This window comes from Melospiza melodia, chromosome 19 (genome assembly GCF_035770615.1).
Source record: "Melospiza melodia melodia isolate bMelMel2 chromosome 19, bMelMel2.pri, whole genome shotgun sequence".
In the NCBI taxonomy this organism is placed as follows: Eukaryota; Metazoa; Chordata; class Aves; order Passeriformes; family Passerellidae; genus Melospiza; species Melospiza melodia.
The window spans coordinates 7,124,214-7,142,721 of record NC_086212.1 but is presented as its reverse complement, the minus strand read 5'-3'; the positions used below and the strand labels follow the sequence as shown (position 1 = coordinate 7,142,721).

General features: G+C 44.8%; 1 protein-coding gene across 1 annotated transcript in view; it reads right to left on the bottom strand.

Moving 5' to 3' along the window:
- RIMS4 (regulating synaptic membrane exocytosis 4) overlaps nucleotides 1-18,508 on the bottom strand; it is a 56,049-nt gene that overhangs the window by 16,093 nt on the left and 21,448 nt on the right. Inside the window, exon 2 of the mRNA XM_063172231.1 lies at nucleotides 7,976-8,117. Coding sequence (XP_063028301.1) covers nucleotides 7,976-8,117 — 142 coding nt within the window. The remainder of the gene's footprint in view (nucleotides 1-7,975; nucleotides 8,118-18,508) is intronic.

The window sequence follows — 18,508 nt, the reverse complement described above, 5'->3', positions numbered from 1 at the left end:
CAGCAGGGACACACCTGGGGACAGCAGGGAGCCGGGGACAGCAGGGACACAGCCAGTGACAGACGGAGCCAGGGACATCAGAGACACGCCTAGCGACAGCAGGGACACACCGAGCGACAGAGGGAGCCGGGCCAGCCGCGAGAGGGAGACACCATCCCACGGCAGCGCCGCAGTTCCCGCACTCCTGCGGGGCCGTGCAGAGCAGGCACCAACCACCGGCCCGGCTTTATGGCACAGAGGACAGAGCCATAAAGCCCTTCTGTCTTTTTGTGACATGTTTATATGCAGAATAAGACTGGCTGTATATACAGACAGGGGAACAAGAAGCTGGATAGCAGCACCGTGGAAAGGGACCTGGGGGTCCTGGTTGATGGCAAGTTGAATATGATCAGCAGTGCCCTGGCAGCCAGGAGGGTCAGTCCTGTCCTGGGTATCAGACACAGCATTGTCAGCAAGGGAGAGGATTGTCCTGCCCTGCTCTGCTGCAGCCTCACCTCAAGTCCTGGGGGCAGTTTTAGCACCACAATACAAAAAAGACATTGAACTATTAGAGAACATTATTCAAAAGATGCCACAAGGATGCTGATGGGACTGGAGGGGAAACACTGGAGGTAACATGGCTTGCTCATTCTGGAGGAGACTGAGGGGAGACTTCACTGTGGTTTTCAACGTCCCCATGAGAGGAAGGAAGCAGAGGGGCAGGTAGTGATCTTTTCCCTCTGATGACCTGTGACAGATCCTGAAGAAATGGTTTAGAGCTGAGTCAGGGCAGGGTTAGACTGGATATTGGGAAAGGATTTTCACCCTGAGGGTGGTCGGGCACTGGAGCAGGCTCCCCAGGGCAGTGGTCACAGCCCTGAGCCTGTCTGAGCTCTAGAGGCGTTTGGACACCGCTCTCAGGCACAGGGTGGATTCCTGGGGTGTCCTGTGCAGGGCCAGGAGTTGGGCTTGAGGATCCTCGTGGGTCCCTTCCAACTCAGCATATTCTACATTCTATGGATCTTAGAAGCTGTGTGCTCAAACTGGGGCTGAAACTGCCCAGACCTCCTTCTTTTAAACACAACATTCCTAATCCTGATTATTTACAAAATCTGTGCAGCCTCTGAAGACTGTGCTCTCGTGCTGCATGCTGTAGGTCAGGGAGTATGAGATCTGTCCTCTACAGAGTAATTAAAGAGTGGCTTAAAGGCTCCTTGCCAGCTGCTTGCTTCTCTGCTCCTTCAGGGTAGCAGCATTTCCTGACCTGCTCCTTGCAAAGATCTGTGGGCAAATCATGCAGTCGCTCCCTTCATGGCACAGCAGCTGCTCCTTGTATATGACTGGATGGAGAACCAGCTTTTCAGAGTTTGCTTGTAAACTGATCAGGATTTGAATGCTTAGATGGACAACACTGATTTCAATGCAAAATGCCGTGAGGAAAATGCAGAGCAGCTGTGCTGATCCCTCTCACACAGCATATGTAGCTCTGCTCAGTCCCTTCCACACTCCTGCCTGCTGGTGGCTGCAGATTAGCATGCAGAGCGTGCAGAGGCAGACACTTTTAGGGAAAATGTATCATTAATTTCTTTTCCTGTCCGTGCAGAGTTTGTCCGACCTCTTTTCTAAATCTATTTTTAAATTGCTCCTGGGACTCTGTATGCCAGGTATCCCATTATGCTGTTGAGAGCGTTTGCAGAATCAGCTTGTCAAAATCTTGTAATACTCACAGGAAATATGGTCAGAATGCATCTCCACAGGTCAGCCAGTCACACCCAGGTCCCAGGGCCAGAGCAGCCTTATTTACACCATCTAGGACAGCTGCTTTTCTAACCTGTTCTTAAAATCCTTCCCTGAGAGTTTATTCCTGTGCATTATTTTACTTTTTCCTTCCAAATCTTTTCCCAGTTTTTCCTCTTTACACATCAGTCCTAAACATCCTTTGTGAATTATCAGTTTGAAAAACAGACCACATACTCCTTTCTATTCCTCTTGATATCACACTTTTTTATAAGTCTTACATGACTTTGAGAGTGGTCTTGATTGTACTTACATGTAATGGCCACACACTCACTGCTGTGCCTGTGCAAAGGAAATACAGAGCAAGGCATTCATCTCCCTTCACAGGCTGGGTGTAACACCCTTTTGTCCAGGAGCTCTCTCAGGAGAAGAGAATTTTGTGTCCTTCCCTTGGACCAAATACCCATTCCTGTCTCTCTGTTTCACACATTGCACACCTTGGCTCCCACAGAACTCCACTGCTTTGGGTTCAGCGAGGTGGTGAGGCCAGACAGCTTCAACACAGCCACCCCCTGGCACACCCAGACAACAGCTATTTTCAGAAGATGACATTTTGCCTTGTTCTTTTCATGGAATCGTTTACACCATCCACACAAACACCTATTTGCCATCATCTCAAGTCTCCAGAGGTGATACATTCTTAAAGAGCTGCTCCACTGTGTCTGGTATGTGCATGGGATGTGTCTGGGCCCAGGGTTCAGAAATTATTGTTCTGTTCTTGTAAATAAAAAAGCCTCTTTTTCTTTATCCTCTCATGGCACAAACTTGCCAAAATTAATAAGCAAGTTGCCTAAACACAGCCATGCATCTCAGTGGTTTGACTTGCACAGCTAACTGATACATCACACATCTACATCTAACACGGAGCTAAACTCTCCAGCTCTATCTTTAAAACAGGGGCAGCAACAGATTCCTTCAACCAGAAGAAATGGGGAGAGGGAAGTCTCCTCTGAAACTGATAACATATTTGACAGTTATTTTATCTGAGCATTAAAAAAACCCCATCAGAACTCCAATTTCAGGGAGCAGTAATGTTCTGTGTAACAATCACACTCATCCATATTGCATGTTAACGTCTTTTAAATTGCATCTCCCAGGCAGGAGCCAAGCAGAATCTATCAGAAAGGAGGAAGGCAGAACTTGCCAATGTCCATTACCCCATCTTTCAAATATTTATGGTGTGCAGGAACAATATGCATGCAGCTACACTGTCCAGGGACTGGGCACAGAGCCCCTGTCAAAGCCGATGTGAGCGCTGCAGGAGCCTTCACTTTGGCTGGGAAGGTTTTCCATGACCCAAACCCACCCTAACCCCACCAACTGCACACCCCTCCTGTGCCAGGCAAGATCTCCAACTCTGCCTCTCAACAAGCTCTGTTTCTCCCTGGGCCACTCCAGTTTCTGTAGCATTTTTAGCACTGTGACGTGCTGTCTTCTGTGCTGTAACACATTGTACTCCGCTCGCGTATCCCGCTCCTTCTGCTCTGCTCTATGAATTCTGCCACTGAAACAGTGCTATAAAAACTATGCAGTGAATTCTGCACAAAGACCTCCCCCACTCCCTTCCCCACCTTGCCAGGCTAGCTCCATTTTTAGCAATCACTAGTCATCTAGATGCACTGAATAAAAGATAGCTACCTGTCTTCAGTGAGCAATTCTGTCTGCTCCCAAGGGGTTGCTGAAGGTGGGATTCACTGTATTTCCTGCTGGAACTACAGCTCTCAAGGTCACATCCTTTCCAAGCTGTTCTGGTCAAGCTTTGCCTGCACAAAGGGATGTGCTGCTGCTGAACAGGCTAAGGAATTTCTTGATATATTACAGAAATAATCTCCATGCCTTTCCTGGTTTCCATCTCAAAAGACATAGATTTCTTGCAGCCTGAACTGATATTAGCATGTTTCATTACATTTCTTTAAAGGACTTGGATAAAAAGAGGCCTGAAGATAATCTGTTATAAAAGAGTCTTGAAGTCTCCTGGCTTTGGAAATCAAACAAGAAACATTCAGGGAATAGCTGCAATGTGAATCTCCTGAATGGGGCATTCAGGAATCAAGTCTTTTGGTCATTCTTGAACGTTGATGGAGAATTTCTGGTGAAGGGAAGTGAATTTTCATGTGGTCACAACCCAGGCCAGTATTTTCTCCTGCTTCCTGTTAATTACTATTCCACATTGAAGCAGAGAAGGGCAGCAGCTCCCCCAGCCTAAGTCCCAGGGCTGGCTCACACCAGCCCAGGGGCAGAGCTGGTACCAGAGAGAGAAGGAAGCCAAGAGGTGTGAGATGCCCTTGCAGGTGGCACTTGTGCCAGGCTGTGTCCTGCTCCTGCCCAGGACACAACAGGGCAGGGCTCAGGCAGCACTGCCCTCACCAAGGAGAAGGGAGCTGAGATGGAAACCACAAGATGTTTCCTCACTGGACCTGCACACTCATCTCAGATAATATGAGAACAATCCTTCAAGTCTTTGTTAGTCACTACCTGCTGTGCTTTTCTAAGGTAAAAATCACCTGATCTCTCCAGAACTTAATCATCTCAGCAGTAGCCAGCAAGAACAAAAGCCCTATGAGTACCACTCACTAGGCACTATGGCAGCTAGCAGGCTTTTGTTCCAGGTCCATTTTTATCTTTCTGCTCCATTTTCAGGAAGAAAAGTGTTTGGCAGGAACAAGTTACATACAAGTCCAGAATCTAGTGCTTTTTGAATGCTGTACATGGTCTCGTGCAGCTGCAGCAAAATCCAGCCAAAACAAGATGCAGATGGTGCAAGAGCCAGGATGGAGCTGAGATTCTGCTGAATCTCACAGGGCTGTTTGTGAGTTATTCCTATATTGGGAATTGTATCCTTGCAGCAATCCTGGTGTCCTGAGACTACCCCACAGGCACTTACTACAGTGGGCAACTGTTTCCTCAAGCGAATCTTTAAGAATAGACATAGAAGAAAATATTCCCTGCTGCAGGATTTGTAACCAGTGCTAAGATTGTTCCAGGATGAATTATGAATGGAAACATCTGTGTACATGAAAGCACAACCAACCCGGCTGCAGCAGAAGGGGGAAGAACAGACAACAAGGTTAGAGAGAACATCACTTCCATACCCTGTTTGAGGGCAGATTGTAGCCATGAAGACCCCCCAAAAAAGGGAACTAAAAGGTGGCAGTGCTGCTTGAGATCCACAGAGATGAAAAAGTGCAAGACCCTGAGGTGAAAGATCACTCCAAAATAGCAGGTAAGTCCTAGAAAGTGTAAGAAAAACACAGTCTAAGAGCCAGTCTGCTGTGAAGAACCACTCAGCAGACACAGTGAGGGCCTGACAGATGGTGTCCCCGGTCCTCCCTGCAGCACACAACCCAGCCTGGCTCCAGCACCTGGATTCATGAGGCTTGGTGCCCACAAGGGGTGGGGAGAGCATGAAGGAATGAAACCTGGACATGGGAATGACTGAAAACAGCTTTGTTCATGGTAAATATCTACTTCTCCTTCTACAAAGTCTCATATTGAGTTTTATTATATTCATTTCCTATACTAGTGCGCAACCAGTGTGCAATGGAAATTCTGGATAAGAAGGTTGGAGGACTTCTTGTCTGGCAAAAATTTACACCAAGCAGTGTGTTCACAATGTCAGCGTTTCCTGGCATGCTATATGAGCTTTAATTCCAGGAGATTTATCATCATTTAGCCCAGTTAAGTCTCCAGTATACTTCATTTTCAGGTAAAGGGAGTATTCAAAAGAAGGCCTAGCATACCTCAGAGGTATATCCCTACATAATAAGCCTCTCCATGAAAAAAAAATCTGGATTTTATGCATGCTGGTGTTCACATGAAAGCAGCATTGCTCAAAATCATGCACTTCAGAACATTCTTAAACTGTCATACCTTGCACTAGCACAGAGCAGCTCCCTGCATCAAAAAGCAGTCAGCGAGCAACACATTCTAAAAGCAGTTTGTATGGCTGAGGGCAGGTATTTAGGTCTGCTGCAGCAAAGTTTCAACAAATCTTTGATCACTTCAGCATGCCACCTTTGGAAGTTGTCCTGTCAGTCCTTGAATTGATAAGGATCATAAGAATACATGGAAGTTGAGAGGTGAATCCATCTTTTTCCAGGTGTGGACACACCAAAGGGATCCATGGTGGAATGAGCTAGAATAGCACTGCCTTGGTGAAAACCAGGGGCTTGACAGTCACTGCTGAAAACTCTCTGACCTGGGAGAATGTGCACCAGTCACAAACCCAGCTTTTATTAGAAAGAAAATCAACTTGCCACAGCTAACTGAGACATATGAATCTTCATTCTGCCTCCCTGGGAAGACAGCTACAGCAAATGAGAGAGGTCAAGAGAAATCTGATTTAGGAGAACACATTTCTGTTCCTCGAGGCTATTCCCCAAACAATTCCATTCTTTGCTGCAGGAAAAGAAAGCAGAGAAACTCCCCTCCCACCATGTTTCAAGAGAATTGAGCCCTCTTAGCTCTTTGTACTCTCAGCCCTGTTTGCTTATCACTTGTGGCTCAGACAGATAGCTGCAATTCCCACCGGGTTCCCAGAAGAGATTAATTATCCCACCCAGGAACAAAGCATCCAGGAACCACTTAATCACACTTTTCAGAGAAGGGAAGAAACCACCCCATCCCTGGCTGAGGTGCTGGCAAAGATGGTCTGGCAGGGTTCAAGGCTGGAATACCAAACCTCAGGCTTGTTCTAATAAAGACAATTGCATTGCAAGACAGGCTTTTCCTTTTTCTGTCCAGCTGGTCACCTGCCTTCAGGGTGAGACAGCACTTGCAGGGGTGCAGTATTTTGTTGGCAGAAATACTCCCCTTCCACAAAAGCAGCTGATGGAAGCAGTGAGAAGACACAAACCATCCAGGGAACTACACCCCTTCCCAGGAGGATAAGCTATGTAAATATGAAAAAGAAAGAATTTTGCCCTGCATGAAAGCATATTCTTACTCCTCATTGCCCAGGGAATGAACTTAATCACTAATCCTCTGCATCTAGTAGCGGAGGCAGAACTCCAAGCCACAGGACTGTGCTGGTGTAGCAGGAAAATTTCCCTGGAGACAGCAGCTCACAGAAGAGATAAGGTACATCACAGCTTTGGAGTGACAAGATTGCTATCGCAGTCTGTGCCTCATTACTATTTTGAACCTCCAGCACAGATCTATGATGCCTTTCCAGGATTAGCCTACTTCTAAAGCTAAAGAAAGTCTCCCTTAATTTACAGCTTGTTACTTATTTAACACCAGAATTACATTAATTGAGAGTGCTTTTGGACTATCTCAGCATTTTAGCTGTACAGTGTACTTGGAATACCACACAGGACTCGAGAGAGCATACAGAGTGATGCCAAGTGTAGTCCTTGGCTTGAACAGGACACCTTTCAGGTATAGAAACATTGTGGCCACACACCTAGAAAGCACAAAATCAGATGGTATGTACTGCCTTCCTCTCTAAACACAGTGGGTTTTTTGCTTCCAAAGATTCCCATGAATCTTAGTAAAATAATTAAATTTCCATATATGGCTTCAAGTAATGGAAATACAAAAACCAGAACTGGAGACAAGTCAGGTCTCAAAGTCCTGGCCTAAATATCCCCTGCTTTGCACTCTGGTAAAAAGCTCAAAAGTAAGCATGTTGTAACTTCTCTTGAAGTCAAAAATCTTTTCTGAAACCCATTCTTTTAGGACAATATAACTGAGATGAAACAAAATTAAGTTTTTTACCGAAGTACACACAGGCTCCAGAATATATATCTTGATATGAGAATTTTGCTGCACTATCATGTATTTTATTACTTCCACCCTTTTCAGCACCTTGAAACTTCTGCCTGCTCCAAACCAAAGGGCTATTTTGAAACAGGGGAAATGGAAAACTATTGTGCAACATTAAAAACTACTGGCTTATAATTTATGAGCAGTAATGAGCCTCTGCTACTGACCCTGAATTACTCATCCAAAGACAAAGTGGTTAAAAGTAATGGGTATCTGCTTCAGCTCAGAGTAATGAGGACACTAAAAGAAGAATATAAACAGTCAAGTATGTGCCAGCTATGCAGACAGAGAGATCTGCTCTTATTGCATGGGCAGCACACCTGCAGCACAGCAAGCCAGAAAAACACATCGTCCATCATGCTGCAGGAAAATTAATAGGTTCAGGGACAGTGCATCCCACGAGTGAATAGGCAGCTCCTTTTTGATGACTTACTTTCCCTCTGATCCATAGCTGTTCATGCTGTCCTCGATGGACTCGTGGCTGGCCTGGCGCACGGTCCTGCTGGGCATTTCCACGGCCAGGCCGGTCTCTGTGCTCCTCTGGATGGCTCCCTTCAGCCTCCGACCATCACCATCTGGGAACACACGGGAGGAACGCTGTCAGCCTCTGTTCCCACAGCCTCTGCACTCACAGAGCCAAGGAGAAGCAGAGGAGGTCTTTTGGAAGACCAGTCTTTATTATATTGAAAATATATTTCTTTATTATAAAATAGAAAATTTTATAATCAATTATATATTTATTATATTACATATAGTATTAATATATAAATTATAATAAATTCCCTTATTATAGGAGATATATATCTATAAAAGGCATTTTTATATAATAAATGCCTTTATTATATAGGAAATATATTTCTGTATTCCTTTATTATAAAAAAGAAAATTTTATAATAAATTATGCATTTATTATATTATATATTATTATAAATATATTAAAATATAAATATATAAAATTTATCATGTATATTTTTATATTTATATATTTTCTATCTAAATATAAATATATAAAAATTATAATTAATTCCTTTATTATAAATATATAAAAATTATAATAAATTCCTTTATTATAAAATATAAAATTCCTTTATTACAAAGGAAATAACATTTCCCTTACCCAGCCCTGCTTCATCATCAGCTCCTGAGTCGCCTCTGGAACACACTCACTGCTCCACCATGTCAGGCCCAGCAGATAATTAGAGCATGCACACCCCCCCCCCTACCTGCTCCAACCATTTACACCAATTAATTACCCACTGAGAAGGCAGCCACACCAGCTGGCTACACCCAGAGCTACCCAGTCAGGGAACACAGCAGCAGCAACCACGGGCACAGCTGATGCCTCCAAGCCTTTCCCAAATCCCATGTTGCTCCCTCAGGTTGTGTGGAACAGCACAAAGCGTGGCAGGTCCTGGTGGGCATCAAGGGGAGGAAAAGATCAGGCAGCACCAGAGGTGCTGTCAAAGCAGGAGCCCCCTCCCAGACCTGCCACAGGGGAATGGTTGGGCACAGCCAAAATGTTCCCTGGTGACACCAGAAAGGAACCAGCAGTGGAAAACCCTGGAGAGGACTATTCCCCTTGACAGACGCCCTCAGCCACAGCGTAGAGGGAATTAAGTAGGTTCTGGTTCCTCCTGGGTGCAGTCTTCAGAGGCTCAGCCCTCTGAAATTAACAGCTGCTATTTTCATCCTCCATCTCAAGCAGTCTGTTTCTCAGAACAAACCATGTTATGCAATGAATATGTAATGAATACCATTACTATTAATTGCTGTAGCTGGTGTTAGGAAGCTCCAGATTTCATCCCACATAGAGCACTCATCCTGAAACACATCTGCTACAAGTTTTCTGAACAAAGCAAAAATTATCTCAATCCTCTAAAGATGCTCAGTCATTACCCTGGATTCAGGCAACAAACCTCTGACCCACAGTGCTCTCAGAAACCTTCCAACTTTTTTGAGTACCACCTCCAGAGGAGAAATGACCCAGCTATTGAGTCTGGAGAACTCAGGATTGCCAAATATTAAAGAAAGCAAATCTTTCAAAGAATCACAGGATGGGTGAGGTTGGAAGGGACCACAGTGGGTCATCTGATGCATCCTCCCTGCTGGAACAGGGTCATGCTAGAGCACACTGCACAGGATTACGTCAAGACAGTTCTTGAATATCTCTAGTGAGGGAGACTCCACAACTTTCTGGGCAACCTGTTCCGGTGCACCCACACAGTAAAGAAGTTCTTCCTCATATTCAGGTGGAACTTCTGGTGAATCACTTTCTGAACTACTTTGGAAATATGAGGGTATCTGTAATAACCTGCCTAAAATACACTGTTATTTGTAGCAGGCTGCTTGACCTAAAATACTTTTCTTTAGATCTTGGTGGGAAGAGGGACTTTGGAAAAAAAAATCCGTAAGATACCAGAAATGCTTCCTATCTCACTTCTCCAATTATATCTACATGGAAATGCAAAGACAAAAATTCTCCTATCAATACAGCTGCAAAGTACCTTTTCCTCTACTATCATGAGGTTTCCAACTGGGTAAATGTGCTGGCCCCAGGGCTCTGTACCAGCTGCTGTCCCCACATATGGTGCAGCCTGTGTACACACGTCCCTGTGAGCTGAGGGGATCGAATTTGCACGTTCTGGGTTAACATCAACTACAGTTTGTGCTGTTTGTGTGCCTAGAGCAATGCATGAAGCACATTGTATAAATCAGGAAGTCACACAAATGTAAAACATATTTCTCACGTGCTTTCAAAACCCAAACCTTCAGGCAAGAATATCAATATGGGCATCAACAAAAGCGAAGCTTTGTGAAATGGCCATGCTTGTTCTCCCAATCAGTGCAGAGCAGCTCCCTTTGATTCGCCCTCCTTAGCCTTGTGCAGCTCACTGGAGCCTCTGATGGGGTCTGCAGGTTCCTCTGAGGGCACATCCCACAGCCATGTGGGCAGGCTTGATGGTCCATTTCACTTGTCTTGCATTCACCTCCACAAACAATCTCTGAGTCACCCACATGCACCAGTGCCCATCCTTCCTCTACGTGCGCACTCAGAGCACTCATCCTCCTGCCCTTTAGGTTACTCCTCACAAGAGCTCTGCTGGCAGCCACAGTCAAAGCATCAAATGACATAAATGTAGGAAACAAATTAAAAATGCCCCATTGCCCAGCCACACAACATCTGCTTAAAAAAAAATCTCCTATTTCCCCAATCTAACGAGATGTGCCTGGAGACACTCAGAATTAAAAGACTATTCATCCACAGCTGGCAGCAAATGAGAGGCTTGGGACAGAGCAAGGGTTTGGAGCAACACAAAGTGCTTGCTCTATTCTATCTTATCTTCTGATTGAAAGCTAGGGAAATAAAGCAGAAGGGCCCAAAGGCAAGGAAAGGCAGCACTGTGGGAGCACCAGGGCACTATACTAGAGATTTAGCTGGCACAGGTCAAGTTCAGCTGTAGACCACCACATGCACAGCTTTCCACTGCTGGCTGGGTCATCTTCTAGTAGTCCTGATTGCTTTTGCAGATTGGGGAAAAAAGAGGGAAAAAATGGCAAAAGTTTAATTGAGAATCTCTGTAAAACAAGACAATGGAAATAAAGGAAAAATCCTTTGCTCCTCCCTCTTCTTCCAGACAGGGATGCACAGAAACTCCTGCATCTTACAAATGATCTCTCGTTATTCTGGAGAGAAAGGTTGGAGAAACCTTTCTCCCCCTACAGTCTCTTTTTGCTGAAAGTTCTCTTCAAACGGAAGGAGAATGTTTTTTTTTTGTCAAAAAGGCAAGCTCCCAAACCACAGTAGCCAGAGGCATGACTGAAACAGGGTAAGAGATCACCATATGCACTAGAAATGCCATCAGAAAGGAGGCACAGGTTCCTAAACTATCCCCATCAGCTGGAAGAGTAGGACAGATCAGGGATAGCACACCTGGAAAAGAAATAAATATGGACGACACTGCACTTCTCATCTGTGAGCCAAAAATATTTCACAAGCAACGGTCACTGACCATCAACCTTCTCTGGTCAGTGTGGAGCATGGCATAGGGGCTGTGCCTCCTCCCCTTCCTGAAATCTTTGTGCTTTGACACCTTTGCCAATCAGAAGGTAAATGAAATGCATCTATGTGGGTGTTGCCTGGCAAAATCATTTGTCTTAATTTGTCAGTGGTATCTGAAACGAGTAAGAGCAGTATCGACATTTTCTGCAGCGTCACCAGATTTATTCCCTGCACCTCTTCCAATTAAGCAGCAAACAAGAGAGGTTAAGCAGTCAGCCAAGCCTGCAGTGCAACACCTCACTAAGAGAGGATTTCAGTTTGGGATGACCTTGGGGAGAAGAAATTTTTTGGTCAAATATCCAGGATGAAGATACACAGCACCTCGCTGATGCCAACAACCAGAAGGCCCCAGGAGTCGCTCTGCCAAGCTCTCAGTGCTGACAGGTGCTTTGATTTTGCTCTGCTCAGCCAAACAATTTACGTTTGGCTAAAGAATATCTTCTAAAGCACTATCCACTCTGGGTGTGAAGAATATCAGGAGATGCAGAATCTGCCATTTGCCTGCACAGTTTATTTTACTACCTGACATTTAGAGATGTGGCTTAAGTTTGCCTGGTTTCAGCTTTCACACATCAGGTTTTTTTAGTGCCCTTCTCCACCCCAAGAGCTGCTTTGTGTTCTCACTATACAGACTTTTCTGCAGTGCAGATGAGTTATCTCTCAATCTTATTTTGACAAGTTAAACAGACTGAGAACTCTATGTCTCATGCTCTGGCATTTTTTTTTCTCCTGGCCTTGAATCTTTCTAACAACCTCCCTAGGTTTTAAACACCCTTTTGAGAACAGAACTGAAGTCTGCATTTAAGTGCAGAAACACATACAGAGGTAAAAATCAGCTTGTACTCTCATCTTCACTACTTCTGCTGGCATCTCCCAAGACCACAGCAAGCTCCTGGAGGAGACATCTCATCTGGAGGCTCTGCAGTCCCTTGCCTGTCCTGTTGGCAAGACCTTGCAGAACATTATAATAAAAAATACGTAACAAAATGAATTTTATTTGAAGAGAAAGCAAGCAAAACTCCAGACAGTTTTATAGAGCTCTCCCACCCTCAATACTATTTACTCTTTATCTGATGTCCACATCACCTGTGAATTAAGTGAGGTTTAAACTCATGCTTGCTCCAAATCAAATGAAAACACTGAGCACCATCAGGCCTTCAAGAGAGCCCTCCAGTCTTTGAGGATTTTCCTTGACAATTGCTTTTTGATACATGAAGCAAGGTTTTAATCCACTTATCACAATCACATTTTTAGGGCCATGTTGTTCTAGGACAAAACCCTAACATACTTACCACACTTACCCAGTATCTGTGTCTTCTAAAACTTGGCGAAAAAATAATTTCTCACAAGACCCATTTTCCCTACATTCTTCTTGATTGATATTAATTATATCCCATCATTTTATTCATTATGAATTAGATCTCATTATCATGTTTCCTCTCATCTTTGAGTGAAGCCAGACCAGCCAACCAGAAATTCCTTCCAGGCAGCCCAGTAACAAATGAAGAGGAGCAAGGTGACCGTGGAGATGCCCTGTGCAGAGCAGAGCTCTCTCTTCTGGAGAGCTCTCTTAACTAAACTTGCAACTGCCAACCAAGAGGCAATTCTTCCCAAGGATGGTGCCACTCCTGTGCAAGAGTTGCCACCAAGAACTGGATTTGCCTGAAATTATGGGGTGGGAAAAATAAGAACGGTGCTGCTCCCTTCTCTCCCCCAAGGAAGGAGTAACCACTCCTCGTGTCCTCTTTGACATCACTCCCACACACAACTCTTTGAAGCTCTTCCTCTCTGCTGCTGACAGGCCTCTCCATGCTCAGAGGCCAGCAAGTCTTGAAAAATCTGTGAGTCTGGCAATAACTCATCACAAGGTCACGATTATATAATTATTACTCTTACACAGAATTACTCTACAATAGGTGTTTATTGATGGCACTTCTGAGAGACAGAAGTGTCTCTCACTGTTATCCCTACACTGTCTAATCTCAGCATTTCCTTTTCCTCCACCCAGGTACTTGTTACAATCCTTCTGTTTTCCACTTTGTTTTCAATTTTCTCCTCCATTGCAGCTTGCCACCATCACAAAAAGAACCCAGCATGATGCATGTGCTACAGACCCTCCTGTACTTTAGAATTAATTGGTATTGATTTAGCCCTGAGATTAGGCATTGACTGACTTTCAACTCAATCAGCCTGACTCCTAAATTACCCACCCACTTCCAAGCATAGAGCACAGTGGCACCCAAAGCATAGGGACATACAGCACCAACATGGACCACCCAAGACACCAAGTAGCTGTTATCCTTTCCCAAACTTCAGCTTGAGGAGCCAGGGGGAAAATCAGGAAGGGAAATCACTTGGACGCTTACTTTTGTTTGCTCCTGTTGCAAAGCTCTGGAAAATATAATATTTTGTATTTTCCAAGAAAGTCAGTCCAAGCTTGAGCAAAGAGACTGCATCCCCACTGCTCTTCTTATCCAGGTGCAGCAGTATGGAACAATTCCCATCCAAACATGCTGCAGGGCATCAGCCTGGGCAGACTCTGCTCCCTGGATTCACACCTGGGTTCCTCAGCACATGAATCGCCTGCTTTGCCCCAAAACACAAACCTGAGCTTATGAAGCATGAAGAACTGACAGCTCCAGCAAGGGACCACAGAAAAACCCATCTGGCAGAGTCAAGGAAGCCTTCAGAGCATGCTGTAGATCAGGCAGAGCAGAGCCAGGACAGGACCTGGCTGCCTGCAGAGGAGATTTGCCTGGAGCTATCTCCTTTCAGTTCATCTGCCTGTTCCATCCTTGGCTCAAACACAGGCTCACAAGCCCTTCCATTTTATGCAGTCACTAACTTCACTCTTTGGTTTTGACCCCAGGAGGTTTTTCTAGCTTTCCTCCCCATGGAGATCTGCCCCTGAGAAAAAATGAAACAGTTTGGGGCTGAAAATGAAGAAAAACCATGAAGCACCCGCCTGGATAATATCACCTGCTGAGGTGAGGGAGGTCCCCAAGTCCAACAATTTGGGATGTCTGTGGGCAAAATGCAGCAGTGGGAGTCTCAGCTCAGCTCCCCATCAGACTGCTAAAGCACTGACCATTCCACCTCCTACCTACTTTCAGCTACTCTGAGAAAAGAGTCAGCACATTAACTTCTCCACTTGAAACTTTGTCACTGCATTGTTGCTCCTGAACTGTTTAAAAAAAAAATTTTCCTGTTTAGTCAGACGCTGACTCCCCGTGACACGTACTAAGACTTGTGTGCCATGAATCAGTTCTGAGATGAATAAAAATTCCATTGTTCAGCTTCAGAGGAGAGAAAGAGAAGCCTTCCCACTGCCTTGCATGAATACCCAACACCTGTGACAGCCTGGCACACACTGAGCTGCTGGCTGCCAGGGTGGGCAGCACAGGCCCCTCTGCAGGGCTGCTCTGTTCAGAGCAAGCCCTGGTGCTCTCCTAAGAGGCTGCTTCTGCTGAGGGAAAATATATATATATATATATAAATACTGGATTGTCACTTCAGAATGCAGTTTAACGAGATGAACTCAATCTCATCATGCCTGGCAAGCCCTGACATCCTGCCAAGCATTCCCTACATCAACATCCTAATGGAGTGTGAATTATGAGCACCTAAAGAGAGGCAGTTTGTACTGTGCTCCAGAACATGCCAGGCTATCATCACAGCCTGAGTAATCCACCAGAATGACAGAAAATGGCTGGGGATAAGCAGGGGCACTAATCAGGCTGCATGCTTCGTTCCCCTTGTCCTAGTTTCAGACACCAACAAAATCACACTCTTTCTTTCCAAATTAAGCACAGAATCTTTGTGAGATAGAAAAAAAAATCAGCATGTTAATTCTAATCTGTGGAGGTTAGGTACATTCACAGGGTTAGGAAAGTTCAATCAACTCTTCTTGTGAGAGCCAGAAAAATAGTAAAATTAGCAACTATTTGCATTGCTGTTAGAGCTACCAACTCCAGCTGAATGCAGAGCAGGGCCAGGACACCCTGCCTGGGAAACCTCTGGAGATGCCAATGAGACACCTCCAAATTCCCACTGCAGCACAGCTCCAACTCCACTGCTCCTGATCCACAAGGGTATTTCAGATATTTCAGCACAGAAAAGCTTTTTCTCATCCTAGCGCTCACACTGGCCTGTCCTCACTCAGATGTGGGGATGTCAAACCAACTCCCCCTGAATCCAGAGGTTTCTGTTCTTCCCCCATTAGAAGATGACCAAAAATCATTCCCAAAGATGTTCCACACAGCATTGGAAGGCTTGCTTTGCTGAAACCCAGAATAAATATGATCAAGGACCATAATCACCATCAGAAGACAACTGAAAATCATTCACAGGGTTATTTTCAAGACCAGCCTCTGAGGCTGCCTTCCCCAGGTCCCCCACAACCCAGCCCAAACCCCAACTCCTCAGACACTTAAAGCAGCATTTTTTCCTTCATGCTGGTCTGAGCTGCAGTTTGGTTTAAATCCAGCTGTGCCTGTAGTTAAGCAAGTCTCCACCCCAGTAGATGATATTATCTCTTACAGCTTGTCTGGGGCATGGGTAGAGTATCAATTTCTCCTCCTTTCTTCAAAAGCTCCATTTTCTTATTTTAAGCATATTTTTTTCTCCTCCTTTTGAGGTTAAAACCAAATAGTTCCCATGATGCTATTTTTAATTGTGACCTTTTTGATAATTCATCTATATAAAAAATTTAACGGCCAAAATTTTCATTTAGAAGTGTCTAAAGAAAAAGTTCTGCAGCAAACACGCAGCCAGGAAAATCCTTTGGAGATTTTTTTCCTTTCCTGTCAAAAGAGAGAAAGCCAACAGCCAAAAAGGTAAACACATATGTTCACTGTCAATGACTTTCAAATAGAGTTTGTGACTACCATAAAAATTGTTTCACTTTTCACTACAAAAAAGCTGCAGTACCATAACACTAACAAAAATGTTTGGTTCTTTCAGAGTACTTCATGGGAACCACTTTGCAGCTAGATCCAGCTCTTCAGAATTCTTTCCATGTCTCTATTTTGTTTGCAGCAGCAGGATCCAAATAGCTTTATCTGATGGATGCTTTTGCATTTTTATTTTTATAAGAAAATGGAACACACTGCCCCCTTCTCTTCCCCCCATCTGCCAGGCTTTGCAGTAGAGTCTGATTAAATGAAACGTCCATAGCCACCCAGAAAATTCACTGCTCTAATATTTCTGCAGCAATGAAACCTGAACATTGCTCTGTCTGTAGCCCAGGTCTCCAGGGAAAGACAAGCACAGAACTGCTGATGTTGTCTGGGACACATCTGGGACAGACATCCCACATCCCAGACCCTTCGTCATCTGCTGCTTTTGTGCTTGGGCAAGGGGTGATGGCTTCAAAATGTAATCTTACCATGATACTTGGAGTGCAGTAAACCACAGATACGCACACACTCTCCCACTGCATGGCAGTTGGGGGATTCAATCTTTCCACTTCTTGCATTTTGGGTTTTAAGCCTCACCAAGAGTTAAACTCCCCTCTGACATCAGCCCATCTGGGAACCCCAGCGGGTCTTCAGCCCAAGTCCAGGAAAATTTACCCAATGGGCTCAGAGAATAAGTACATTTGGCACAGGTAACTGATTTACTTAAACTACAACACTGTAATATTTACTCCCTAGAAAGCTGAGGGAAGTGCTGTACATACAAATATCAACCAGAGATGCTCTCCATGTTCTCAGTTCCAAACTCTTGGAACTTTGCCAGCTGTCAAGATGTGGGTATCAGGAAAACATCAAAGTAGAAAGACAAGTGGCTGGTTAGTGTGCCAACACCATCTCAGGGCTTTCTTCTTGTTTTAATTCACAAGGAGAATTAGAGGTTGAGCCAATTTATGTCCCCAAGGCTGGAAGTCCTCCAGCTAACCGACATAAGTTGTGAAGGCCAGGTGAGGTTCTCTGCTTAATTACAAGAGAGTTGAACCAGAGCACCCTGATGTCCTAATTCTGCCATCCATCTCACACTATTAATAACTGAGGATGTTGCCTAAGTCCAGGTTCTGAAATATGAATGAGCCTGAGCTGCAGAAAACCTCTTGATTTAGAAAAGGATCACAAAAATGAGGTGAATTCACAAAAATAAAGCTACTAGAAAGAGCCATTGTAGAGAAAGATGGCATGAGATAAAAGAGCTGCTCTGCCTACACTTCACTGAGCCAGGAAATTTTGCATGAGGCTGCTGTGCCATTCCTGAGCCTGCTGGACCTGCCTGCTCACCAAGTGCCCCTCCTGGCAGAGCCCAGCATCTGGCTCTTCAATTTTGGGAAGCAAACAGGGGCAAAGTAACTTCAGCAGCCTGTTTGCAAGCTGTGCTTCCCTGCTGCAGAAGAGAACTCGGGTCATGAGCCTCCTGAAGCCACCAAAACCTGCCAGAGGTGCTGACACACCTTTCTGTCCCACTGGATGCTCAGCACCAGCAGTCTGCTTCCATCCACAAGGTGAATTTTAAACTGAGATTAGGTATCAGGCCTTTTCTCCCAGAGGCACTAGTGTATGTCTCTCTCTCTCTCTACCCAGAGCCATCTTTTCCAGCATTTCTAAAGTCTGCATATCTTGGATGTCTCCCCCAAATTTAGCTGAAACTAGAAAGTGTCTGCTACATAGTAATGATGGGAAGAAAGTCGAGACAGCAGCTTAAGCATTGAAGAAATACTTGCCTCCCTCAAAATCACAGCTACTACACAGCAGGTAAAGTTTAGTTTTGACAGACAAAATTCAGAGGAAGCAGTTGACAAGGCCATATTTATTAATGAGATTTCTTGCCTTTTCTTCTGTCCTACTGATGCTCTTTTAGGAGCGAGCAGCTTTGTCAAGACCACGTGTGTGTGAGTGCAGAGAGCAACAGTCTTGGCACAATGCATGAGTCATGCAACCT